Source organism: Betta splendens, chromosome 4 (genome assembly GCF_900634795.4).
Source record: "Betta splendens chromosome 4, fBetSpl5.4, whole genome shotgun sequence".
NCBI lineage: Eukaryota > Metazoa > Chordata > Actinopteri > Anabantiformes > Osphronemidae > Betta > Betta splendens.
The window spans coordinates 4,700,564-4,726,171 of NC_040884.2; the positions used below are offsets into that span (position 1 = coordinate 4,700,564).

At 50.3% G+C, this 25,608-nt stretch overlaps 1 protein-coding gene across 1 annotated transcript in view; it reads left to right on the top strand.

Moving 5' to 3' along the window:
* The window catches only part of cachd1 (cache domain containing 1), a 44,533-nt gene that overhangs the window by 14,497 nt on the left and 4,428 nt on the right, over nt 1-25,608 (top strand). The window contains exons 2-26 of the mRNA XM_029146123.3: nt 3,646-3,708; nt 6,463-6,611; nt 11,008-11,114; nt 13,814-13,940; nt 14,542-14,686; nt 14,759-14,975; nt 15,060-15,209; nt 16,962-17,243; nt 17,364-17,513; nt 18,007-18,130; nt 18,218-18,335; nt 19,162-19,330; nt 19,421-19,563; nt 20,186-20,367; nt 20,655-20,765; nt 21,013-21,135; nt 21,603-21,702; nt 21,864-21,980; nt 22,156-22,316; nt 22,397-22,483; nt 23,066-23,182; nt 23,369-23,520; nt 23,875-24,036; nt 24,585-24,662; nt 24,770-24,871. Coding sequence (XP_029001956.1) covers nt 3,646-3,708; nt 6,463-6,611; nt 11,008-11,114; nt 13,814-13,940; nt 14,542-14,686; nt 14,759-14,975; nt 15,060-15,209; nt 16,962-17,243; nt 17,364-17,513; nt 18,007-18,130; nt 18,218-18,335; nt 19,162-19,330; nt 19,421-19,563; nt 20,186-20,367; nt 20,655-20,765; nt 21,013-21,135; nt 21,603-21,702; nt 21,864-21,980; nt 22,156-22,316; nt 22,397-22,483; nt 23,066-23,182; nt 23,369-23,520; nt 23,875-24,036; nt 24,585-24,662; nt 24,770-24,871 — 3,436 coding nt within the window. The remainder of the gene's footprint in view (nt 1-3,645; nt 3,709-6,462; nt 6,612-11,007; nt 11,115-13,813; nt 13,941-14,541; nt 14,687-14,758; nt 14,976-15,059; nt 15,210-16,961; nt 17,244-17,363; nt 17,514-18,006; nt 18,131-18,217; nt 18,336-19,161; nt 19,331-19,420; nt 19,564-20,185; nt 20,368-20,654; nt 20,766-21,012; nt 21,136-21,602; nt 21,703-21,863; nt 21,981-22,155; nt 22,317-22,396; nt 22,484-23,065; nt 23,183-23,368; nt 23,521-23,874; nt 24,037-24,584; nt 24,663-24,769; nt 24,872-25,608) is intronic.

Sequence of the window (25,608 nt, forward strand, 5' to 3'; positions counted from 1 at the left end):
TGTGTGTGTGTGTGTGTGTGTGTGTGTGTGTGTGTGTGTGTGTGTGTGTGTGTGTGTGTGTGTGTGTGTGTGTGTGTGTGTGTGTGTGTGTGTGTGTGTGTGTGTGTGTGTGGCTTTTAAAGGGGGGCTGAATTGCTAATAGGTGTATTCTATACTTCCCCACCGCTGCAGTTGAACTCGCCTTCTCATTCTCTCCCAGTTCAGCCCCGGCCTGAATGTTAACTGTGCTTTTCTCCACGTGTTTCCCCCTCAGAACCTCCTCCACGACTCCGCGTCTCCATCTTTGGGCTGGTTCTTGTCACTCATCTGTCTGGGATTTATTCGCCACTCCACTTAGAACAAAAGAGTCACTTTAAAGCAGAAGAGCCCTCTTAGGCTGGTTTACGGCATCCCCAGGGGAGCCTGACGGAGGAGCTGAAGAGCCGGGCCCCATTAAATGGGTGTCACGCACAGGAAGGGTTCCCGTAGCGCAGAGAAGCTCATGATGAGTTTGCAAAAGGGTCCACGTGATGCGTTAATTGTTTTCAGTTACACCCACAATCGCATAAAGTTGTTTTAAAAAGCACAGATTGGGATATTTATCTTTTTAAGCTCATTCCTGTGAACCACTCGTCTGTGATTGGGATTAACCCCAAGGTGGACGGATTTAAAAAGCAGCCTAATGAGACAAAGGCTGCTGCTTTCTGATCAATGGACAGGAATGTCAATGCATTTCTTGTGCGCTTAGTGTTAAGAAAGCTGCTTAGGGGAATCCGGGGTCTGTTAAGCGCTGTGCATCTCACGGCATTGAACAGAAATCAAAAAGCCTGTCTTGCGTTGGTGCATCAGAGGTTCAGGGCTGCTGCTGCTGCGTTGCCCTCCATTTGCTGTGGCTGCGGAGTGTGATAAACGACACCACGGCCTGTGAACTTGGACGTCTGCTTGTGAATTTGCAGAGCTCGCACCACGACACTGGGAACCGGTTCAGGAACTTGGGTAAGTTTATAGCCTCACTCCGTGTTCCTGCAGCGACACCAAATGAGACGCTGGACTCGCAGAGGTCGTACATCGGCGTCTGCAGTCCAGTCTTGGGCCGCTGAGACGCACATGTCAGTCATTTGTCCACATTTGGTAACTTTCCATTCAAACCAACCAAAAAGCGTCTGTAACCATGGGAGCCAGTGTTCTGGCCGCAACTAAACACAATCTGTGCTTCACAATGAGAGCATTTACATGCACTTAGGTACCAGGCTGCTCGGAGAAACCAGGTCTCCCTGGTAATTGTGGGACAAGTTTACGTGGACTGAAGGGCCTGGCTGCTATAAATCCATGCATGCGTGCAGCAGATGAGTGCTCTGATTTCCATTTAAATTCTCCAATTAAATTCTCCATTCAGGTTGTACACACTGCATCGTGCTGCAACTTGGGCCTCGGCACCGGCTCGTACCAGTCGCTCCCTGTTTGATTGCGGGTCAGGGGAGGCCACAGGCCCACGGTGGCGCAGGCGGCCTCAGGCCTCTCCGATTTCAGAGCGGCGCATTCCTCCATAGCTGTGAAACCCACAAAGCAGCTCCAACAACAAACAGCCCAGGCACCGGGGGAACGACGGCTAACGCGTGGCTAATCAGCAACAGGAGTTCTGTGTCTCTGCAGGGATTGACTCCCAGCGTTCCGGCGCTCGGCCCAATGGGGGACAGCGTTTCTGCCCCTCGTTTGTTTGTGGAATTCGAGAACACACTGTTGCTGCTGAGCAGCAGCCGGACTGTTTGCGTGCGCCTGGCCCTGTTTATTTGACAGTTCCACATGTTGGACTTGCTGTGTTTTTTTTTCTGGAGCGTCCAGACTCGCTTTACACTTCGTAAATGGCTTAAAAGTGACGTAAAGTGGAGTGGTTTGTGGAGCGTTGGTGCGAGAGGCCGTCTTCATGCACATCCCTTTGGTTTCACAGATCCATGGGGCTGTGCTGCCGCCGTTTAGCCGGGCGGGAATAGAACCGAGCTCTTCAAGTTCTTTGAAAGGCAGATTGACAATTAGCACAGCGTCTGTGCGTATCCCTGCCTCCATCACATTAAAAAGGAGTATGAGCCTAATGGCCTTATTATAAGCTACTATGGGGCGCTGGAAGGACGGTGTAGTGTCATCTGTCATTTCCCTAAATACAGATTTTGTCATTTCTCAAATAATAGATGAGCCAAGAAGAGAATCGCGTGGTATCCGTCGGTGGCGCGTCGGCTCCGGGTTAATTGCACGCGGAGCTCTGCGGGTAATTGATGCCCCTCTGTAATGTGTCTGACAGAAAGGTGTGGACAGGCGGCAGGAAACGTCTCCCATGTGGAAGCGGGCAATTTGAGGCTTTGTGTGCTGCGCGGCAGCTCGCAGTGAAACACCTGCCCACCCCTGGCTCAACACTAACATTAGCTTTCCTCTGCGTGTAGGTGCCGCATACTGCTCCCTGTGTTTTGGAAAGTCTGTGTTTTTAGTGCGTCTGAGTGAAAATATTTATCCGATAGGACTCGGGGGACGTCTGAATAAGCGCGTGTGTTTTTCAGGGCAGCTCTTTTTCTGGTGGTCTCCGAGCGCTGAGGTCACGCCAGGACTCATTTTCTCCATACCTTAATAAACAGCTCCGCTTCCTATTCGCTCAACATTATAAGTCAGGGTCTATTAAAACCTTTCAGGCTGGAAAGGGGAACATTTTGCCGTCACCCTATGATTCTGTGGAGGGTGGAGGCTCATGAACACCCCCTTCTCGTGTAATGACCGACCTCCAGACTTGTCCAGATGGGTACATTTTTGTCCTTAACCTAGAAGGATGTTAAAAAAAAACAGGATCACACCGTCTGGGTCTGTGGGAACACTGGGAACAGAGGATCATCCTCTGTGGACTGTGTTAAAATACCTACAGATGCACCTGTCTGTGCAGAGAACTGTATCAGTCCTGATTCTAATGTCACGAGTCTTCGGCTCAGAGTCCTTGGTGCTCATGTGTTAACATGAAGGAAATCTGCAACACGAGATGACATTCGCTATATTATAAATGCTTAAAGCAGACTTTACATCATATGAGCGTTGACTTGTTTGAAGCATCTGAACTGGCTCCGTTTGTCAGTATGCTGTCAGAACAATAGCACAATACAGTGAATTCTTCAAAAACAAGCCCCTATATCTAAATTCAGCCTCAATAAAATACAATATAATCTGCAAGAGGTTGTAATGAAAGTCTGAATCAAAGCGTAGGCAGAGAATCGCATGGAGCTTCAAAGCCAAGTGTTGTTTCCGGTTTGATTTCGGCTCCAGTCGACATATGTGGCAGCTTGAAACGTGTCCTCCATGAGGTCTTTGGTGCCACAGGATTTGTGCCTTTGGTTTTACACATTTCTCCACGGCACCGAGAGCATGAAGAGGCATGAATGGAGGAGGCGTCCAGGAGCTGCAGTGAGAAGAGTGAGTCTGAGTCTGAGTCTGCGTCTGCGTCTGCGTCTGCGAATAAAATGTGTGGAACACGTTTATGCATTTCTAGCACGTTAATAACACCTGAAACCAAAATCTATATAGAAAAACTCAGATACTCGCCCTCAGGTTATGGTTTTTATTTAAAGGAAGACAGTGTAAATCTTCAGTGTTCCTCTTCATCTAACCTCAGTGTCTCTCTCTCTCTCTCTACAGAGGATTTTCAACTCGTTTGTGTACACGGAGAAGACATCAAACGGAGAGACGGAAGTGCAGCAGGTGAGTAACAAAGCCTCCTCCTTTTCATAGTGTGTGTACGTGTGCGTATGTGTGTGTGCGCGCTCACATCAGCCATCAGACGGGGAAAAGGGGGCTCTATTAAAATTCTACAGCTGCTGTCTCATTGGCTTTGAAGTTCCCTGTCTGGTTTTGCACTCGTCTTCCTCTCCTACTGCTCCCAATATGAGTGCGGAGCTGTAGTCAGTCAGAGCGAGCGAGCGAGCGAGAGAGAGAGAGGGCGACATCTTTTTAGAAACGATCTGCCAGAAACAGGAGATTTGACTGGAATGACCCTGAATATGAGTTTCTCTGTCTTTCTGTAATTTTTTGTTCCCACATTGGGAAAAGGTGCAGAGAATTTCTGCCGCCCGGTGTCAAATCAGACGTGATCGTGTGCAGGCACGGCTCGCATGTGTTTGCTTTTGTGCGTCAGAGGGTCTTGGGAGAGTGACACCGGTAAACAGCGGACTGGTAAACTGCCGCCAGCAAGAACAGACAAGTTGATGTTTGTTTCCATTCCTGTGTGTGTGTGTGTGTGTGTGTGTGTGTGTGTGTGTGTGTGTGTGTGTGTGTGTGTGTGTGTGTGTGTGTGTGTGTGTGTGTGTGTGTGTGCTGCAAACACACGCGCACTCGCGCACTCGCGCGCGTGTGTTTGCAGCCTGTGTGACAGTGAGGAATACGTTGCAGCTGCTCCAGAAGCAGATCTGTTTCTGGGCCTTGATTGAAACGTGGCCATTCCTAAATAAACGACTTCGTGTCCGGTTGCTGAGGCGGTACCGGTGCCGCATGGATCCGTTCACTCTGTTCATGGCCTGCTTCACGGATCCGGCCCGTGGCCCCTCTGATCCAGGTGGCAGCGCCGGCCCGGTTGGCCCGCTCCTCTCTGGGCAGAGTCTCTGAGCCAAGGTGGAGCTCAATTAGGCCCGTGTGCAGAGAGGAACGGGCCGGAGCCGGGTGAGAGGCAGCGGGAGGAAGCGCCGGCTCCTTCATTATTCAGACAGACACCTCTGCCGGCGCGGTGCCACGGGCTCCTCTCACTGCCTCTGTCTTTGAGTCTGTTCCATGAATGTATTCTGGCTTTCACTCGTCGACGAGTGCTGTCAGAGGGTGGAATCTAAAGTGGAGACTGCCTCCGTGGTTTCAGCCTGGCTCAGCTTTCACATGGACAAAAGAGGGCACAGAGAAAGGCAAAATTATATAAAAATATACTAATGGATCAAAGTGGCTTCATGAGGGGACATGTATGAAATAAACAACCATTTCTATTGTTTCTGTTTCATACCTGAGCTTCTTCCTCCAGTGTTTTGGGGTGAAACCTGCCCTTCCTTCCTCAGACCAAGCGTGCTCCCATCCCACCGCCTCCAGCTGTGAGGCTCAACCAGCCCCACTGGGAGCTGCCGCGGTGTGACAGACTGTAACCTGAGCCTCCACCAGCACCGCTCACGGTTTCTGCTTTCTCTTGTGTCACTTTGGTGAAAGCAGAGCCTAACTTTCTCCCTCCTCATCTGTGGAAACGCTTCGTGGCTGAACACGGGTCCGTTTTCCGCTCTTGGTCGCGGTCCACTGCGGCTAATTGCCGTGGTGCATGGACGCCATGGTATGTTTCCAGGTTCATATCTGTGTGAGGACACGCGTTGGGCTCTTTGTGTGTGTGTCCCTTGTGAGGAAGTAGCAGCGATGGGCTCAGGTCCCTGTTGAACCCCTAATAGGAGTAGTGGCCGGCTGATTAGGCTAACGAGCGGTCAGTGGGTTGCGGTACGCTTCCCAGTTCCTGGCTTGAATCGCGGCCATTTTTTGCAGGCAGCAGCAATTATGGATGTTGAACAAAGGAGATCCAGTTACTGTGGGAAACGGACCTTTTCTGTATTGAACCGAACAGAACAGCCAGCGACAAGGGAAAGTAGTCAGACCGCTGCCAGTGTTGGACAGCGCTTCGTCTTGTGCTCGGCATGAAGGCGTTTTTAAGCACAGCAATCAAGAACACATGACTTTGAAGTGTATTAACTCCATCCTTGAAATCGTGACTTTTCCAAATAAGTCACTGAAGCTGACCTTTAAGGTTCAATCTTCTAACTGTACTAAATGTTAACAATGAGGTGAAACAAAATATCAAAGTTATAATTTGCCAATATAGAAAAAACAAATATGTCATTTTGATGTTTTATATTGTACTAATCGGTTAGTGGGAAGTGTCCTAAAGTTCTGCGATTCACATAGAAAAAGACACGAACAATAGTGAACCTTCCTAGAAGTCAGAGTTTTCGAAGGTCAGCTAAAATCATTCAGATAAATCCAGAGCAGGTCAGACATGCAATCTGGAGCAACAGTGTTTTCACTTAATTAATGCGTTTTACGTTTACCTGGATCAGTTTTATTTATAAAGACGACCTGTGACTTCACTTGATGGAAATGCGTTCCCTACAGATTTCCCCCAACACTCTCTGTTTGCCACAACGCCTTCAGAGACCCAGCGCAGGGAGCTGCTGTGAGGACCGAGGCTGCTGCAGGGTCAAAGAAGCCGGACCCCCGTTTTAAAGGGGTTTAATATGTGTGAGCTGAGCCTGGTGGCAGCATGTGTTCACGGTTGGCGTTGGAACAGCTGTAGATGTAGCTGTAGAAGCATCTCGTCGTGTGTGTGTGTGTGTGGTTCACAGGCTTCACGACATGTTTAAACACACCGCCAACAACCAAGCGTCAATGTCTTTCAGTCGGCGCAGTTCCTGGTCTCATCCGTCTCTGTGTCTCCTCCTACAGCTGGCCAAGAAGATTCGGGAGAAGTTCAACCGCTACCTGGACGTGGTGAACCGGAACAAGCAGGTGGTGGAGGCGTCGTACACGGCCCACCTGACCTCTCCACTCACTGCCATACAGGACTGCTGCTCCATACCGGCGTCCATGATGGAGTAAGTCACAGCTTCTCTCTCTCTCCTTCATCTGTCTGAAACCCGTCCCCGTCATTTCAGCGCCTGCACTCAGAAGCGTTAAGCTCCAACACCCTCGGCTCCGGCCTCCCCTTGTTTCAACAGGTTTTGAGCACCTGTAGTTGTGTGTAAATCACATTACTTCTAAGCTTAAAGGCTTCCTGGCACGTTGTGATGTCTGGCAGCGCTTTCAGCTCGACCCTTATTCATTTTCAGAAACGGGCACTTGTGCCAGTTGTTGCGTTGCTGCAGAGAACTCCGTTTTATGGGGGTTGGAGCTGAGCAGCAACTTTTTATAAATAGGGCATTTTCTGCACGGCAGTGAAAGTTTTAAATGTCAAGACATCTGCATCTTTGTGCAGCACAAATGCTGACATTATCAACAGAAACTGACAAGTTGCCAGTTGCATCACATTGTTTTTATCATGTTGAGGACGTGATGGGCAGAGGTCTTGATGCTAAATGCCAGACTGAACATTTTACATTTCCCATGCTAGGAAAGCTAAAATAGCTCCAACCTATTGCGCCGACCCAGTTGCCTGCTCCAAAGAGAGAGAGAGTGAGCGAGCGAGCGAGCGGCTTCAGTTCTAATCTACTGAGCAGCAGCTGCCTCATCCCCTCTCACCATTTCTGCCCGTCTCTCCTCACTCCATCAGCCCATGTGCCAGTTACTCCTCTCTGAAGCCCGTGCGCTGCAAACTTCACAGGCTGCGAGGTCGCCTGTCTCCCCTCAGAGGGGGAGGCCGCCTCTGAGCACCTGGAGGGGAGTCATGCATGGGACACGCTGGACATACAGGACCTGTTCACATGCAACGTGCCTTAGTTCCTGCACGTGTGGTCCAAATGACGGACGGGCAGAGAGTACAAGTAATGAATAGAGTGAAGACGTGAGTGACACAGGTGGACAAACCAAACTGAAGCTGTGTGTGAAAGCTCCGAGCTGAAAGGATTATCCTGTGGGAGGAGGAAGCTCAGAACGTGATACCTGGAGGCTCAGTGTGCAGAGCTCTCCTGTTCCAAAGCCTCTGCATCAGGAACTGCTGTTTTTTTTTAAGAATGGTCTTTTCAGTTCTTGTCATTGATCATGAGAAGGAGGTGTTGTTTCGCTGCCAACAGTAGTTGCCCTCAGCTGTCTACATGCGAGTTGAACGCTGGGAGATGAACGTGGACAGAAGATGGCGTTGAACCACAGCGGGACTCTCTGTCTCTCTCTGGTCCACTTCACTGCCCTCCATTATTCTCAGGCACCAGCTGCGTGCGGGCGCTGCGTTCAGGTCGCTCCGTTTAGAGGGACATCAGGTGATTCGCGGGGCGTCCGCGTCCGTTAGCCGTCAGGCTAGCAGGCTAGCATTCCACAGGGAGGCCACGGAGGCCGGCGCTGCTATGCTTTAATGGCGACAGGCCGCACCTGAAAATAGCAGCCGCACGCGGAATGTGAGCGCATGTGTCGCTGTGTTTATGAACACGCGGCCTCCAGGTGCGCCTTTCAACGGCCCCACTGATGTGCAGTTGTGAAAGCGAGAAGTGAGCTGGGGAGCATCTCGGGTAGCGCTTCATAATCTCATTTCAGCAGCAGTTAGACGAGATGAGCTGCAAATGGACTGTGGAAAAGACTTCTCATACGAGCCCCAAGAGCCGTTTACAAGAGGCAAGTAACAGAGAGGAGGAAGTGCACGCGAGCCTCGACTTGGCTGCTCACATTGTGTTATCATACACCCTGTGGTCCTGATACTGCACAGCACATAGGATGAGCATGAATGTGAAGTAGCCTGGTACCTCGCTGCTCGTTGGTCTCATGAGAGATCACTGAGGTCAGCGTGATGCCAGCGGCTCTGAAGGAGGCCTGTTTAAACGCCTAAACAGCTGCAAGCCTTTGAGAACCTTTCTTTCGGTCTTGTTTTTTTTTGTTTTTTTTTTTTTTTTTTGCTCCATGTACCAACTTCCCTGTTTCCTCCAACTGCCTCATTTTCCTTTTGTTTCGAAGCCCCATCCTTGTCGTCTTTTAAAACTCGCCCGCTGCTCTAACTTTCTGGCCTAAACTCAAACCACACTCGATCGCGTCCAGGAGCGCTGCCTTCAGGTGTTCCCTGGTGGAAACCTTTGGGCCATGGGATCGCGCTAATCCATCCTTGGCGACAGACGGGTCTGAGCCCAGTGGTTCATCGCTTACTTCTAATAGCCGGAGCGGATGATGGGCTGCGCAGCTGTAGAAGTGATAAAATACAAGTGGGAATAAGATGGAAAACATGACGCACTGGCCGCTCATGTACCCATTACAGGAGGTCAGGTCAAGGTTGGAGCGCTGGTAATGTTTGGAAGCGACTGTTTCAACAACATGGCAACAAATATGTTGTTTTAATAAAGGTTTGTGTTTTATTTTGGATATTTAAGGCATTCAGAAACACTACTCATCATTAAGTGTGGAACTGTAGTAGACAGCAGCTTTTCTCGTCTCCAGATTGGTCTAAATCCACGGTCATCAGAGTGTTGAGGTGCTCCTCGCTCTGCAGCACGCGGGCGTTTAATACAACGCTGAACACGACCGGTGCGTTATTTACTGCGTTTACTCTGCGCCTGCAGACGCCGGCGTCCCCGTCTCCTCTCCAGTGTCTGCCGCTGCTTCTTTATACATATTTAACTGTGTTCTGCAGCAGCACAGAGGAGGTGTCCCTTCATCTGAGCAGAGTTAGACACGCCGGCCCATTACTGCCGGCCGCCTGCAAACACGTCCGCAGGTTATTTCAGAGTACTACCGCTTTCTGGTTATATGGTAATTAAGCATTCTGCAATGTATTATTAATACGCATATTCAGTGGAAGTGTTATTTAAACCATCAGGTTTCGTATTTGTGGCCCAAATCTTGGGTTTCTATAATAATTCTTCAGACTAAACACACACGACCCAACTGTGAAGCCTAGCTTTTAGCAAAACAGTGTTTTTGCCTTCATTAAGATCTCTGATTAGAATCCACCCCACCCCCCCCCCCCCCCCCCCCCCCCCCCCCCCCCCCCCCCAAACACAAACACACACACACACACTCTCTCTCTCTCTCTCTCTCCTTCTCATCTCCCTCGCTCTCCCTCGCTCTCATGTTTCTTTTTTTTTTTTTTTGATGTGAAATTCAAAGTGCCTGCAGATGTATTTTTAATCTGGTGCACATTTTGCTGAGCCCACTGCCCGGCCCTTCTATGCAAAGCAGATAGAAGGAGAATAGTAATGACTTTAGCCTTGTGGGACTCCAAATGAGTGAAGTTCAAATGCGGCCTGCACATCACAGGGGCTGTCAATCAAACTGGGCCGTGCGGCGTCTGGAAGCAGACAGTGGGAGCCAGTGTGTTTGTGTGCACGTGTCCTTATGTGTCGCTAAACCGGAAAAGGAAGGGGTTTGATTGGATGGATGAGAGGATGAGAGCACGCTACCACACCTTCTGTTACGCTACTGCGGTTTTGAAGCCTTAACATCAACACGTTCCGAAACAATGCTGCTGCTTAATATCAACACAGGAGGAGCAGGAAGCAGCTCCACCAGGGGATCGCCTGGGAAACTGGGACATATCAGATACATGATATGAGGTAGTTAAGACGAGTCAGCTGAATGTGTAGAGTATGATGCATTAACGTCTCATGTCATTAAGGCAAATGCGTTTCGAAGCCCAAACCACCTGAACGTACGTGACTGCTGCAGATTGTGAGTCAGTGTAATGATCTGTTGAAAACTTGCAGTGAAGTGATGCGGGTTTGTCACACGGTTTTAATCAGGGAATGAGGCAGGAATCCCTTTCTGGAATCACGTCGAGACGGTTTTCAGCTTTGTTGATGGGGGGAAAAACCGAATTCATTAAAGCCTTCAGTGGAAAATATTATTCGACAGCCGTAAATTCGAGTTTCAAATGAGGTCTGGGCAACAGATGAAGGAGCCACGATCCAGTTTGGCTCCACAATAAGAGCGTAATTGTTAGTTTCCACACGTGGTTCATCTGATTAGCGCAACAACAGAGTTTACATATTACTGCAGGTCTGAAGGTAATGTTGCTGTAGATGGATGAAGCTTAAACGTGAACATCGGCGCATGCTACAAACCTGTGAGTCGGGTTTTATTGGACCTGAAGCTGTGGAGCAGTAAATCTGTTGGTGGCGAGAGAAAAGCCAGAGCAGCTCCACCAACAAATGCCTTGGACACGCTCTATAAATTCTCTAATGTTGTGTGTGTGTGTGTGTGTGTGTGTGTGTGTGTGTGTGTGTGTGTGTGTGTGTGTGTGTGTGTGTGTGTGTGTGTGTGTGTGTGTGTGTGTGTGTGTGTGTGTGTGTGTGTGTGTGTGCGCGTGTGTGTGCGCGTGTGTGTGCGCGTGTGTGTGTGTGTGTGCGCGTGCGTGTTTAGGTTTGATGGAAACTTCAATACCAACGTCTCCAAGACCATCTGCTGCGACAGACTCTCCCCCACCGTCAACAGCCGCGCGTTCAACCCTGGACGAGACCTCAACTCAGGTTTGTTAGTCAGACACGCACGCACCCGATGAAAGAAACCCTCGCATTCAAAGCGAGCTGCGTTTTAAAGGAAGCGCCGACCAGGAAGCTGCAGCGCTCTCACTGCTGAAAAGTTTAAAAAAGGAACAACGTGGATCTAAAAGACGCCTGCTTGTCCGTGGACATGTTTTCCTGCTCTCGCTCTCTCTCTGTTCCTTTTTCTTTCTGCCTCCTTTTCATTTCACGGTGAGATCAAATGATCTGTTTGACTTTGAACTCGCGTCTGGAATTGCACTGAACTATATCTTTTCACCATCTTGCTGCAAAGGGCTTCATAAGTTGTTGCTTTTTTTTCTTCTGCCTTCACTTTACACCAAAATAAAAATGGCATCAGCTTTCACCAAACTGGGAGCTTCACTCAAGTGAGTGAATGTGCACATAACCTCGACATCCTCCTCTAAACTCGTCAGGAGTGGGAGCACACGTTTATCGAGGCTCCAGATTATTTTAGGATATTGCAAAAAAACATCACGTTTAAGCCCTGTGTCTGCATCACATCCACTAAAATCCATTTTTTCCATCCGGATCAGTCTACGCTGACGCAAGGTCCTGTATTTGCCTGTATTAACTTTACAGTTGTTACTGATTAATGATGGTACAGAGGCTTCAAAGACGACAGCGTTTGAAGCTCAAGCGTTTTTCCTTCTCTGGCTTTGATTTGATTCGTCACGATGCGTTCAGGTACAGCTACATGCGTTCTCCCCTCTCTGTCCCACACTCAGCCACCCTTGACCCCCACGCTCCCACTGCATTCATTCTCTCCCATTTGTCTCAGGCCAGTCTAAACAAGCAGTCAGAGGGCAGAAGGGAGCGGGCGAGCGATAATAGAGAGCAGAGGACTGAAGTGGAAGAAAGGATTGTACAGAGGCTGTATTGCGTTTCATCCAGCTTCTCTGCTGTCATCTTCCATTTTGACTTTTCTTGTGGGAGGAAGGTTAAGATGGGAGAGGTGCAACCAGCAGGTGATGGAGGCAGGACGGGTGGAGATGAAAGCGGACTCTGGTTGATTAAAGCGCTCGATTCATGCCCTCGACTTATTTCCCAAGCAATTTTATCAGTTGCACAGACCTTTGCGCGACCCTTGTCTCCTAAAGTGCAGCGAGACATTCACACTGACTCTCGTTCTCTGTACTAAGGTGCTGCGTGACTGTGTGTGTGACAAGCTGTCAAACAAAGTGGTAAATGGCTAAAAAAGCCCAAACTGAGGAGCGGCGCTGCCAGGCTTTGTCTATATTTACTTCGGGGCCTCCAGTAAAAGGCTCAGACTTATGCTTCCCATAACTCTGGCGCGTTCTGCGGGGCTCTTTTCCGAGCAGCCGCCATAAGGTTGACATTTGCGGTGACGCCCACTCGTCGGTGGATCCCTGACTTCTCGTGTAGCGCCACCAGCAGGTCGCTGGTCCGTCTCGCCCCGCGAACGGGTCCACTGGGTGATCCGGTCCAGATAAACAGCGTTCACACTCCCATAAAATGGATCAAGGGAGATTCTGCACCTACCGCCGTGTCAGTGGGTCGTTTGCAGAAAGTCCAGAGCAATAACGTCGGAAGCGGAGTCTCGTTTCTGTGCTCGTCCGTCTCTTCCTGGGAACGTTCAAACACTGGTGGCAGAGTGGAGCAGTGGAGCCCGACAGATGTATAACAAACCCTTCTTCTACTGTCAACACTGCTGAGTGGTTCCTGTTTATGTGGGACCCTGTGATGGATGAGCGGACCGGGCACAGATGATGCATGATGGCCGATCGCGCTGTGAGGACCCGCCGATGTCTCACACATGTAGCTGCTGTTTTGTGCCTTCACAAACTTTTTTGCAGTCGTTTTGCGGATCATTGATTTGCATATTCATGTATTTATTTTTAAAGCTCAGCTTGATTATCGACCCTGTGTTTTGGCGGTTAGCGCGTCTGGCGTGAGTCGTAGCCTTAATCAACAAGATGTTTGAAATCCTCCACGTAGTTCAGGCACGATCGGCTAATGCAAATATGTGCAAACAGATGCTAATGAGCTGCAAAACCATCTGCAATTTGTATTTTCATAAACAGTATGGCTTAATCACACCAAGCTGATAATAGATTATCTTGGCCTGGATTTTACACAAGGTTAACTTTTATGTACGAAAAAGTTGAGTGAGTTTTCACCATTCCTGAATTGAAAGAGGCGAAAAAGTAGTTTTTCCAGCTGCGTCATTCTTTTCTGCTTCTTTAATGGAGCCTGCATCGAGGGCTACGCTCAGTTTCCCCCTCTCCCTGTCCCTCCGGTTTGGTTTCTCCCCCTCCACCTCGTTGTGAAAGGCCGTTTTGTGTCGCAGCGAGCGGAAACGTCGTTGCCGGCTTTGTGATGGGATCGCTGTGCACACGCCGGCGACTCTCTGACCCAGAGAAACAAAACGTCTGCCAGTGTTGAGCGAATCCTCTGTCTGCCGGGGTCGTAGCGGCGAGTTATTTCACCTCGCCCTGCAGTCACTGCTAGGACGCGGGTCAATATCCGCTGTCTGAACCCCAGGGAGAAAACGGAGGCGCTGTGAGCGACTGGGACGTCTACAGGAGATTCTTTGGTTCATTTATGCTGAGGTGTGAGTGAGGAAATACAGCTATGAGCCAGGTTGTCTCCTGTTATTAACAAACCTTTACAGTAAAGACGCTCTCCGCCTCTTCCTTTACCAGTGTTGGCAGACAACCTAAAGTCCAACCCGGGAATAAAGTGGCAGTACTTCAGCTCCGAGGAAGGCATCTTCACCGTGTTCCCCGCACACAAGTTCCACTGCAAAGGAAGCTACGAGCACCGCAGCAGGTATGAAAACACGGCTCCCCCTTCGTCTCCGCACTCGGTTCGACTCGGCAACGACGGGGATGACGAGGCGTCGCCTCGCTCCCAGCAGGTACTGGCATTCAGACCGGCCTTCAAACCCCCCGCTGCTGAGGGGTGGCCCAGGGGGCATGTTGATGGCATGCCACCCTCACGCGCCCCGACCGCACATTCCCTCGGTGGGAATGCAGCTCTGTTCCACTGAGGCCCGTTGGAATTTCACACCTTTAGCGGTGTGTGTGTGTGTGTGTGGGGGGGGGGGTTCTGCCTCAGAGTGGAGGAGATCGCTCTGTCCTGGCTGATGTATTTCGCATTAGTTCTCTTGTACTTCAGTTGTGTCTTTGGAGCTTTTGGCAAACGGCCACGTCGCTGCTTGGCCTTCTTCACGCGTGAATGAGGCTTTGTGAGTCCGTTGCTGAACTCTGTGTTGGCGTCTCCCCGTCCACCGGACCACACAGTCTGAGGCTTTGACCCCCGGCCTCAGCCTCTAAACTGATAATATGTGGAAATGCAGTAACACGTGTAAGTTAGGAGCTTCACAGTCAGGGTGAGATTCCTATGAAAGCGTGTCTGATGTGTCTCTCAGGCCCGTGTACGTGTCCGCCGTGCGTCCTCAGTCCAAACACATTGTGGTCATGGTCGACCACGGGGCGTCTGTAACCGACACCCAGCTTCAGATTGCCAGGGACTCTGCACTAGTCATCCTTAATGCCATCGATGAACACGACAAGGTTAGTGGGAGGATAGACATCAGAGTGTCCTCGTTTCAGCGATGGCGCTTTACGACCTTCTCACCCCTCCAGATCTCGGTCCTGTCGGTGGCGGACACGGTCCGCTCCTGTTCCCTGGACCAGTGCTACAAGAGCTTGCTGTCTCCAGCCACCACTGAGACCAAGAGGAAGATGAGCACCTTCATCTCCAACATCAAGGCTTCCGATGGGGCCACACAGCACGCAGCGGGTTTCCAGAAAGCCTTCCAGCTCCTGCGGAACACCAGCAGCCTCAGCAGGCAGAGCAGCAGTAAGAACCCCCAAACACGCGCGTTGAAGCGCCTCCCGTTGGGCTCCGAATCACCGTGCGCTGCGTGTGTTCCTGTCCCGCCAGCGACGGACATGATGGTCATCTACCTGTCGTCCGGCATCACGTCCCGGGAGTCGTCGGAGCAGGAGAAGAAGGCAACGCTCAGCGTGGTGAGGGAGGAGAACCGGCACCTCAACAACTCGGTCATGATCCTCACCTACGCCCTCATGAACGGTAGGTCGCTCGAATCAAAGAGCCAGATCGTGGCTCGAACGTGTTGTCTCAGGGCTGTTACCGTAAGGAACCACTGATGAGCCACTGAAGCCCTTTATTTGTCTGTTTGGAAAATATGAGCATGTGAAACCATTTAATATCCTGCTTTAAAACTAGAACAAAATCCATTAGTTTTATTATTTTACACAGCCGTACACTAGTTACACATACAACCTGGGCTCCACACATACCTATAACTCTGCTGGGAGCCTTCTCTTTGTGTTCGACACTGCTTCTCTGCGTTCTTGGGCACATTGTGCCAAAGCCTGCCTGGAGCCGGGGAACCTCAAAGCCTTTTTGTTTTTGTTGTGTGTGCCTGAGTGTTGGTGTGCGGTGTGTATGCGTCCATTTCCTCCTCTATTGTCCTTGTCCGTCCATCTGCCCCCTCTAATTCCCACCACCCTCTGTGGTGTGTACACACACACACACACACACACACACACACACACACACACACACACACACACACACACACACACACACCGTGCATGCATTAGTCCACCATTAATACAAATCATTTTTGCATTGGAAAATGGAAATGAGGTACATCTAAGAGAGGAGATGGTGAAGACTTCAAAGCGTGCACGGCTCACTCTGTGTGTGACTGACAGAGGACCCGGGCTGTTTAAAGAGCTCGGCGATGAAAAGGGTGCAGAAATCTCTCGTCCTGAGTTTATTAGCATTGCTTATCCAGAAAAACATTTGTTTTGTTTCTAGAGCTTTAAAGGTGGACGCATGCGTTGTAGCGCAGGTCTGGTTTGTGAATGCAGACTCTGCAGCAGCTGTGTGCAGAAGCCACGTGACGCAAGATGAAGCATCAGTTTGTGCAGGAGAAGTTTCCCAACTTATCACAGGATCGTCGTCGAGAAGGAAGAAGCCCGTCATAAATTAAGCAAACAGAAAAATGTGCTGTTCTGCGGGTTAAAGATCGCCACCCATGACGACATCGCCACCCACCAGTCGGCCAGCGCCTCAGCGGAGCAGAACCTTGGCATTAAAAGGGATTCTGCTTTAATCCCGTCAGCGATTGAATGCTGGCAAAGCGCTGGGTGCCTGATCCTTCCAATAGGCCGCGATGCCAAGAGTTCCAGGTGACAGCTGGGGCCCCCGCTCTGCTCTGAGCGACCTTTTGGGGCTCGGAAAGACAAAGTCTGAAGCGTGCATTAGCGTCTGAGCCGCATATTTTCTTTAACATGATGCGGCGCTTATAAATGTCACAACCCCTGAGCTTGACGGATGACAGTTGCGTTTGGCAGATGCACGGGATTGTGCGATTAAAGCCTGGGAAGATCAAGTCGCAGCTTGTGCGAACGGTCTCTGCTGCCGAGGCCAAGTGAGTGTAGGAAACCACGCGTGTGCTTGGAAACGAGAGGCGTTTTCAGAACAGGGTCCGGATTCGTTCTTTCAGAATTCATTTTTCATTTTGGGATTTTTTTTTTCTGTCCTTACAGCTCGAGGGGACCGCGAAGAGTCTGCTGCCTTTTATAACTGGAATCTGAGTCATGTGCTCCCATGTTATGAACTGTTACTCCCTGTCAGCCGCTCCCTCCACCTTTCATTTGCACAGTTGCCCTTTTCAATAGACCTTAAGCTGCGCTGCTAGTTGCAGATTTGTTCCTAAGATCTCTGCTTGGTTAAATCAAACACATTCTGCACCAGGCCTCCTTCCTGTCCTCAGCTCTCTCTCTCTCTCTCTCTCTCTCTCTCTGTCAGAGGGGGTGACGGGCCTGAAGGAGCTGGCCTTCCTGCGGGACCTGGCCGAGCAGAACTCGGTGAAATACGGCGTGGACCGCGTGGCCGAGCGGGAGCGGGCCTCCATGATGTCGTCCGGGTCCGCCGGCGCCTCCGTGATGCCGGTGGTGAAGGGGAGCATGATGGTGCTGAACCAGCTGAGCAACCTGGAGACCACGGTGGGCCGCTTCTACATCAACCTGCCCAACCGCATGATCGACCTGGCGCGCTTCAGCCTGCCTTACTCCGACCCCATGGGCGACGGTGAGCAGCCGCGAGGTCGAACTCCGGACTGATGTTGGTCTGAGGTTCAGTGAGGTTCTAGTGCTTTTCCTGATTCCGTAGCCGAATGCGCCTTTGACTGAACATGTGCGTGTTCTCCAGGGTTCATCATGACTGTGAGCCGGCCCTGCTACTTTGGAAACCTGCTGCTGGGCGTCGTTGGGGTGGACGTGAACCTGGCCTACATCCTGGAGGACGTCACCTACTACCAAGACTCTCTGGCTTCATACACCTTCCTCATTGACAACAAAGGTTTGTCACAGCACACAGTTGTGGGAAACCTTTTGGGTTTGTCTCTGCCAATAATGAGCAGGGCTTCGCTGGAAGCGTTTTTTGGTGATACTGATTCTAAAGTTTGTTACAGCAGAAACTGTGGAACTCAAAACTAGTGGAACCAAAAAACAAACATGCCAGTCTGCAAATATTTTGTGAGCTGGGAGTTTTTAAACAAAGATCTCACAACAAAGCCGTGAAGAGCTAGTGTCAGGACACGGCACACGGTGCAGAAGGAGCAGACTGCAGTTCTTCTGCTTTCTGAACCTATTGAATCTGGATCTTCTCCAAGTGACCTTAACTAAATTCAGCTTTAGACTTTTCTGGGAGCTCAGCGACAGGAGGGAGGCAGGCGTTTAGAGCAGCGTGTCAGGATTTGGGCAAGGAAGGAGAGAGAGGGGCAAAAAAAGCTGTTTAAATTTAACTTCAGGACCACTAATAATTAATGATGGAGCTGTGTTTGATATTTCAGGTTACACTCTGATGCATCCATCGCTAACACGACCCTACCTGATGACGGAGCCTCCGCTGCACACCGATGTCATCCACTACGAGAATATCCCAGGATTCCCTGCTGTACGACACAACATCCTCAAGTAAGGAAGACGCACACGCAGCTCCTTTTAATAAATCTCTCTCCATTTAAAGCCACGGGTTCAGTTAACTCTGTGTCTGCTTTTCAGCCTCCCTCTGGGCAGTCAGGTTATTGCTGTTCCTGTCAACTCCTCTCTGTCCTGGCACACAAATCGACTCCGGGACAACAGCAGAGAGGCGTATAATGTCAGCTACGCCTGGAAACTGGTAGGTGGTGGTTTACACATGACACACGGTGACCGATTATATTTAGCCTTTAGCCTCCATTAGACCATGAACTCTCTGGTCGCTCCCCGGCTCTTGTGTACACCGACAAGGAATGTGCCTTTAAAAACACATTACAGTAGATAAATACATCACACATCAACACAAGGGATCTGCATCCCTTGACGGGCTGTCGTGGTGGAACAATAGGTGTCCAATATACTTTCCCTCTGTTTCTCTGACTATCTATAGGACATCTCTTTATCATTGCTGTCTACACTCACTGCAGTGATTTACGCTGTCTGTCTTTGTGTCTCCACCAAACCTCCACACCTTTCAATTAGTCAGTGGAATAAAAACAAAGCGCTCCCACACCCAGAAACTGTCGATCCCTGGAACACGCCTTCCGTGTCCTGTTTTAGGAGCTAATGGCAGCGGGACACTTATAACATCACACCATATTGTGTCTGTTTGCTGTCTGACATTTAGACTTTTGGCAGGAGCAAAAATATCACGCTTGATGTGTGCGTTTCCTTTTTAGTGGCTTTTAAAAGCTTGTGACATTCTGTTTTTTTTCCACACAGTCGCTGCAGTTCAAACTGGCACCTTTGCCATGTGTTCGCCGGCGCTCTCTGTTTTATTTAAGTCAAACTTCCCCGAGGCCAAAAAAGTGACCTAGAAAGCAACGACTGAGACGAGCCCCTGGTTTCACAAGCCGTTCTGTTCTTCCAGATAATATCCAGCCGCATTCATAAGCTGCTTGTCCATGACGTCAGATGATGCTTGGGTGCAGAATCTTGAATCTTGTTCCTCCCGCGTTGCCCTCTAGGTTCAGGACACGTCCTTCATCCTGTGCATCGTGTACGTGCAGCCTGAAATCCCAGTGAAACAGCTGAAGAACCTGAACACGGCTCCCAGCTCCAAGCTGCTCTACCATCGCCTGGACCTGCTGGGTCAGCCCAGCTCCTGCCTGCACTTCAAGCAGCTCGCCACTGTTGGTAAGAGGAGCGATGGACACCGGGTCCTCAGTGCCGCACAGTGCAGGATAACTTCAGTGATGGCTGTCGTTGGTCCCCTTGCTCCTTCAGAATCCCCCACGGTGATGCTTGCAGCCGGCAGCTTCTCGTCCCCGTACGAGCACCTCAGCCAGCCGGAGACCAAGCGCATGGTGGAACACTACACCGCCTACCTGAGTGACAACACCAGACTCATAGCCAACCCAGGCCTCAAGGTACGCGAGCACAGGAAATAACAGCAAAAACCCGTCTGAGCACCAACACCGAGGCCTAATGATGCGTGTCTGCGCGCACGCAGCTACGCAAACAATACGACACACTCTCCTCCGCGTTGCCGTTGAACCCGCCTGCTCCGTAACATGTGCTCCCAGCTTTTCGTGGCCGCTTAGATTAAAAGCCACAAATTGCCAGTGCGGCCCTGTGTCTTTAAGGAGACAAACCCCCACGTGGTTTTGGCAGCCCGTGTGCATTCCTGTCGCTCGGGGAGTGGGAGGTGAGAGTTTGAACTCTAAGCCCCAGTCTCAGCTCTGATTCCCAGGCTGGTGTTAAAGCCCCCCCCCCCCCCGGTGACCTCATCACCCCTTTCAAGCCTAGGAGCTTTAGTGAATATGGTACTGGGGTGTGACTTTTTTCTATGATTGGGACGAGTCTCCCAGTCTCCTCCTGGGCCTTTTCTACCTCACGTTCCTTCGTCTTTATCAGAATTAAAACGCAGCTTTTGCAGCTTTGCTCTAATTGCAGATTGAAAGAGTGTAAACATTTTTCCTGTCCCGTTATTCACGCTTCTGTCTCTCTAACTCGGTCTCCCTCCACTCTTTCCTGCCTTCCCCTCTGCAGTCCTCTGTCAGGAACGAGGTTATGGCGACCAGTCACGTCACGGATGAGTGGATGACACTAATGGAAATGAGTAGCCTCAACTGCTACATTGTGCGCCGTTACATAGCAACCCCCAGTGGGGTGCTCCGGATTTACCCTGGATCGCTGATGGACAAAGCCTTCGACCCGACCCGCAGACAATGGTGAGGCTTACTTTTGCAGGGGCTGGGGAGGAAGAGGGGGGTAAAGGTGTGAGACGCTGTTTTGGGGACAGTGGAGTTAAAGGTAATCAGAATGAGGGAACCTGCAGGTGCATGTTTGTGCTTCAAAAGGTGTCCGAACCTTTTAATGAGATCCGCCCACTCGAGATTTTCACCTTAAACCGCACTTTAATTCGAAATAAAACTGTTGACGAATGACACCGTGGAGCCCATTCGTAGCTATTAGCCGCTAGCAGAGATAACCCTGAGCCTGTGGGACGTGCGTGCAGGTACCAGCATGCCGTGGCCAACCCCGGCCTCATCACCTTCACCGGGCCCTACCTGGATGTGGGAGGGGCCGGATACGTGGTGACCATCAGCCACACCATCCACGCCTCCAGGTGAGTGCGCTCGCACGCCTCCAACAGCGGTTTCCGCTTTCTGGCTGCAGCTGTGACTGCGTTTGTTTTTGGTTCGGCTTGAAGTAGAACCCACATGTTTGTGTCTTGATATCCGTGCGGCTGATAAAGTGCGGACCGCTGCTCGGCGAGCGTGTGATTGTGCCCGCTGTGGCCTGCGCAGACACAGATTTATAGCATGTGCTTGTTTGTGTGACACGCATTCACGCGTTTCCTCGTCACGTTCTAGTTCTCAGATGGCCCCTGGTTATGCGGTGGCGGTGATGGGTATAGACTTCACCCTGCGCTACTTCTACAAAGTCCTGCTGGACCTGCTGCCCATCTGCAACCAGGACAAAGGCAACAAGATCAGGTAGGGAGAGGGACCCTTTCGCGGTGGCTCGATGTTTGTTTCACCGAGCAAGAATGAAACTTTCAGAGAGCCTGAGAATAAAAGAGGAGACGGGAGGAGGATATAAGCTGATTATCACGGCATTCCAGCTGGAGATGTGTTGCTGTTGCTGCTCCAGCTTGTGCATCCTTTTTTGATTTTCTTTCTTCATTCTTTCATCATTTTTCTCCCCCAGTAGCTCTCGCTCTCTGCTTCCTTCATTCTCTGTCTGTTGGTGTGCAGGGCCCATATAAAACAGGATTAGCCCATGCAGGGTGTGGGGCAGAGAGGGGCAGGGGAGCGGACCTGAGCTGCATTATGCACATGAATGAGCTAGAATTTAGCACAATTAAACAGAAGAATTTCAAACAAATAATACTCAGCTCACACATTTAAATTAATCTAAAAGTGTCTGTCTGCATTCTTGACGGTTGTTATTGTTGTTGTAGGTGCTTTATAATGGAGGACAGAGGGTACCTCGTTGCCCACCCTACTCTGATTGACCCCAAAGGCCATGCTCCTGCAGAGCAACAACACATTACACATAAGGTGAAGCTTCCAGACTCCCATAACAAATGCCAAATGTGTGTGATTAAAGAAAAAGTAAATTTGAAGCCTCCTGAAAACATTTAAAACTGGCAGTGGCACCAAACTCTCCGCCATCTTTAGTTTACAGTTGTCTCTTGTTCATGCTGACCTTTGTATTGCAGGAGCCGCTGGTGGCTAATGACATCCTCAACCATCCCAACTTTGTCAAGAAGAACCTTTGTAACAGCTTCAGCGACCGCACGGTGCAGCGCTTCTACAAGTTCAACACCAGCATAGTGGTGAGTCACAGAGAAGCAGGACGAGGGTGAATGTAGAGCACCATGGCAACTGTGTGGTCATTTGATAGTACGAGGCTGCCATCTGGTGGTGAGGAGTGGTTCTACAACCGAAAACAAATGTAAAGAATTGAAATTTTACATGTTGATCTTAAATAACTACAACTTTTTTCCCCAGGGTGACCTCACTAACCTGGTCCATGGCAGCCATTGCTCCAAGTACCGTCTGACCAGAATCCCAGGCACCAATGCCTTCGCCGGTATCGTGAACGAGACGTGCGACTCATTGGCGTTCTGCGCCTGCAGCACCGTGGATCGGCTCTGCCTCAACTGCCACAGGTCTACAGAGTGCAGAGTCTTTCTGGTGCCAGAACAGTGATGACGTCGTGTCTAACGGGACAGTTAATGGTGTTTTTCAGGATGGAGCAGAATGAGTGCGAGTGTCCGTGTGAGTGCCCCCTGGAGGTCAACGAGTGCACCGGCAACCTCACCAACGCTGAGAACAGGTCAGTGCAGGACCTGAGCGCCCGTGTCGCTTGGCTGGTTTCACCCTGTCCTGATTTTAGTTCCGCACGTCTGTGGGCTTCTTGAAATACTGTGGGAGCTGTTTGCTGCTGTGGAAACGTCTGTGGGTGTTTCCTCACTTCTCTTTTTTCCCTTTCTCACTGTCTCCGTTCTTTGATCTGTCCCGGTCTCCTCTGTCTTTTGTGCGGGTGCCTGTTCTCTGTCTCTCTCACATCTCCCCACTTCCTTTCATCAACCATCAGCAGCCTTTGACAGGACGTCAATGTTTCAAATGCCAATTCCTCTTTTATTTCAGGAAGACGTGTAATTATCATTTCTCCCCGTCAGAATCGTCTCTGCTTTGTGTCAGGCAGCAACTGATGTTTGTCCTTTTTTACTGCTGCTTTGCATACACTGACACACTCAGCATCATCTTACCTGCTGCATTTCTACACTACATGCTACATCCTGCTTGTTTTTTTTGGCTTAGGTTTGAATGATTGTCAGATAAATAGTTTGACTAATATGTGACCTCCACCCTTGTGTAAATCCCCTTTTGATGAATGTGTGTTTGTGTTGCACAGGAACCCTAGCTGTGAGGTGCATCAGGAGCCAGTCAGTCTGAATGTGATCGATCCCAGTCTGCACGACACCCTGCCCCAGTGCATCAACACACGCTGTAGCCAGAGATACACCAGCAGGTGCAGGCATTTCTCTACACACATACACGGTTCATAGTAATGTTTGTTTAAAACACATGTTCTCACAAAAGCTGCATTATAAAATGACATGACCAGCTGCAGCAGCAGTACAGCGCCACCAAGTGTCAGTAAATGGAATGAAAAATCTGTAGTCTCACATCGTATTTCCTATGATCTCTGCTGCAGCGATTGCTTTGGCGTGCTGGACTGCGAGTGGTGCATGGTGGACAGTGACGGTAAGACGCACCTGGACAAGCCGTACTGTGCCCTGCAGAAGGAGTGCTTTGGCGGCATCGTCGGAGCCAAGAGTCCCTACGCCGATGGCCTGGGGCTTTTAGGTGAGTCCAGCATGGACGGCGGTCGAACATGCTCCAGCTATAACTATTACCATAATATGTGTGGAACAGGGATTTTGTAAATGGTGAGAAGAAACCACGTGTGGCCTGTTTTTTTTTTTTTTTTGTATTATTTCCGTTTGTGTTTTGCTCCTGGTATTGGCTATTTGAAGCTCTTCTGGCTACCTGCCTGCAGTTGAATAACTTTTCTGTGGCATTTCACACTGATTGGAGAGAGGAAGTGAAGTACAGAATGTTCCCACATCGCAGCGTGCCTTCAAATCTGAGGCCAAGCTGCTTAAAACTGCCCTCGTATTTGACTTTAAACATGATCTTTTGGTTTCTGTTCTTCACCAGATGAGGAGGTGGCGTCTCTGAACATGATCAAGAGTGCTCCCGTGGGTCCCGTTGCCGGGGGCATTATGGGATGCATTATGGTGCTGGTGCTCGCGGTGTACGCGTACAGGCACCAGATCCACAGGCGCTCCCACCAGCACATGTCACCGCTGGCAGCACAGGGTAAGAGGATGGGGAGGATGCTGCGCTGCCGCCCAAATGCTCACATCGGGAACAAGCTCAGGAACCTTTACGTTGTCCTCTCCGGCGGCTGACATTTGGAGAAATACCAAAGGCGGAAACAGAGTTTTTAAAGCAGCGTGATTAACAAGCGAGTGCCGCTGGAGCCAAACGCCTGACATTAGCATCACGCAGCAGCTGCTGCTGCATGATTTATGAAATTACTCAGCGATATTGACAAAAACATCAAACGAGATTACAGCCCCATTAAAGCTCTTCAGTCCAAGTCCCTTTCAGTCTGATAGTTTGGTAAACAACTTGGAATAGATGGTTGATGGTTGCATCGAGGCCCAATACTGGGGAACTGACTCATGCATCACAGGGCTTTGCTTGTGTTTGTATGGGTCACACAAGCGCTACTGAATAAATCCAGCATTGTTTGGGTGAAGAGACGTCGGGTCATTTGTATTTCCCACCTTGCAATACTTCTCATTTTAGAGTATCACTGTACAAACCTCACGCTTCTGCCCTCCCACCTGCTTCATCTTCAGAAATGTCGGTGCGAATGTCGAACCTGGACAATGAACGGGACGACAGGGATGAAGACAGCCACGAGGACAGAGGAATCAGTGAGTGCTGTTCATTCGGATGAAGTGTCTTTAACCTTGTTTTAGCATTTAGCGTTTCGAGGCAGAAGTGGCCTTTGTGTTGATGCGTGCGCTCTCTTCTCTTCCAGTCAGTAACACGAGGTTTATAGCGGCGATGATCGAGAGACACACTCACACGCCTGAGCGGAGGCGGCGCTACTGGGGTCGGTCCGGCACGGAGAGCGACCACGGTGAGATCGCGTTCAAAACTGTCTGCTGCTTTCATCGACGTGAGGTCATTGACTGCATCGGCATATTTTAAAAGAGGAAGTGAGTGAGTAGCGCTGCATCAAAGCAGAACAAAGTCCCAGACGGAGACACGTAAGCGCTGAGAATGTGGTTCCATCACATCCAGAAGCGTTGGCTGCTTCACTGGACGTATAAATAAACCTCTGCTGAGGTAATTCTGGCGAATTGACCTGTATTTTCCTCCGTGTCATGCTCATGTTGTGTCATGTTCTCGCACAACAGATTGTTCAGTGTAAAATAATGTGGTTTTGCGAAGAAAAACAAATGAATCACCCGCTGGTTACAAAACAGACACGTCTTCTGACATTTCGCTTCAAACGGGAACAAACTCGCGCAGCCACAGCTGTGGAGTGGCTCATAACCATATGTGCGTTGTTTGAAATCGGTCCTTCTCCTGGTGAGAGGGATGAGTTGTGTCCTTGGTAGAGTCGGGACGAGGGGCTCGTGTTCAGAGGCGTCCTGGATAAAAGCTGCTGTTTGTGTGCGCTGGGAGCAGCGACACAAGGTTTAGCCACGCGTCCAGGAAGCTCGGTGGACACCAGGGAGTCTGGACCCCTGCTCCAGAGCTGGATGATGAAGAAAGTCTGAGTCACCTCCATCACTCGCTGCCACCGTTCTGTGTGAAGCCCCCATGAGCTGCCGCTTGTTTGGCAGCGGTTCAGCCCTGGCCTTGTTCCTC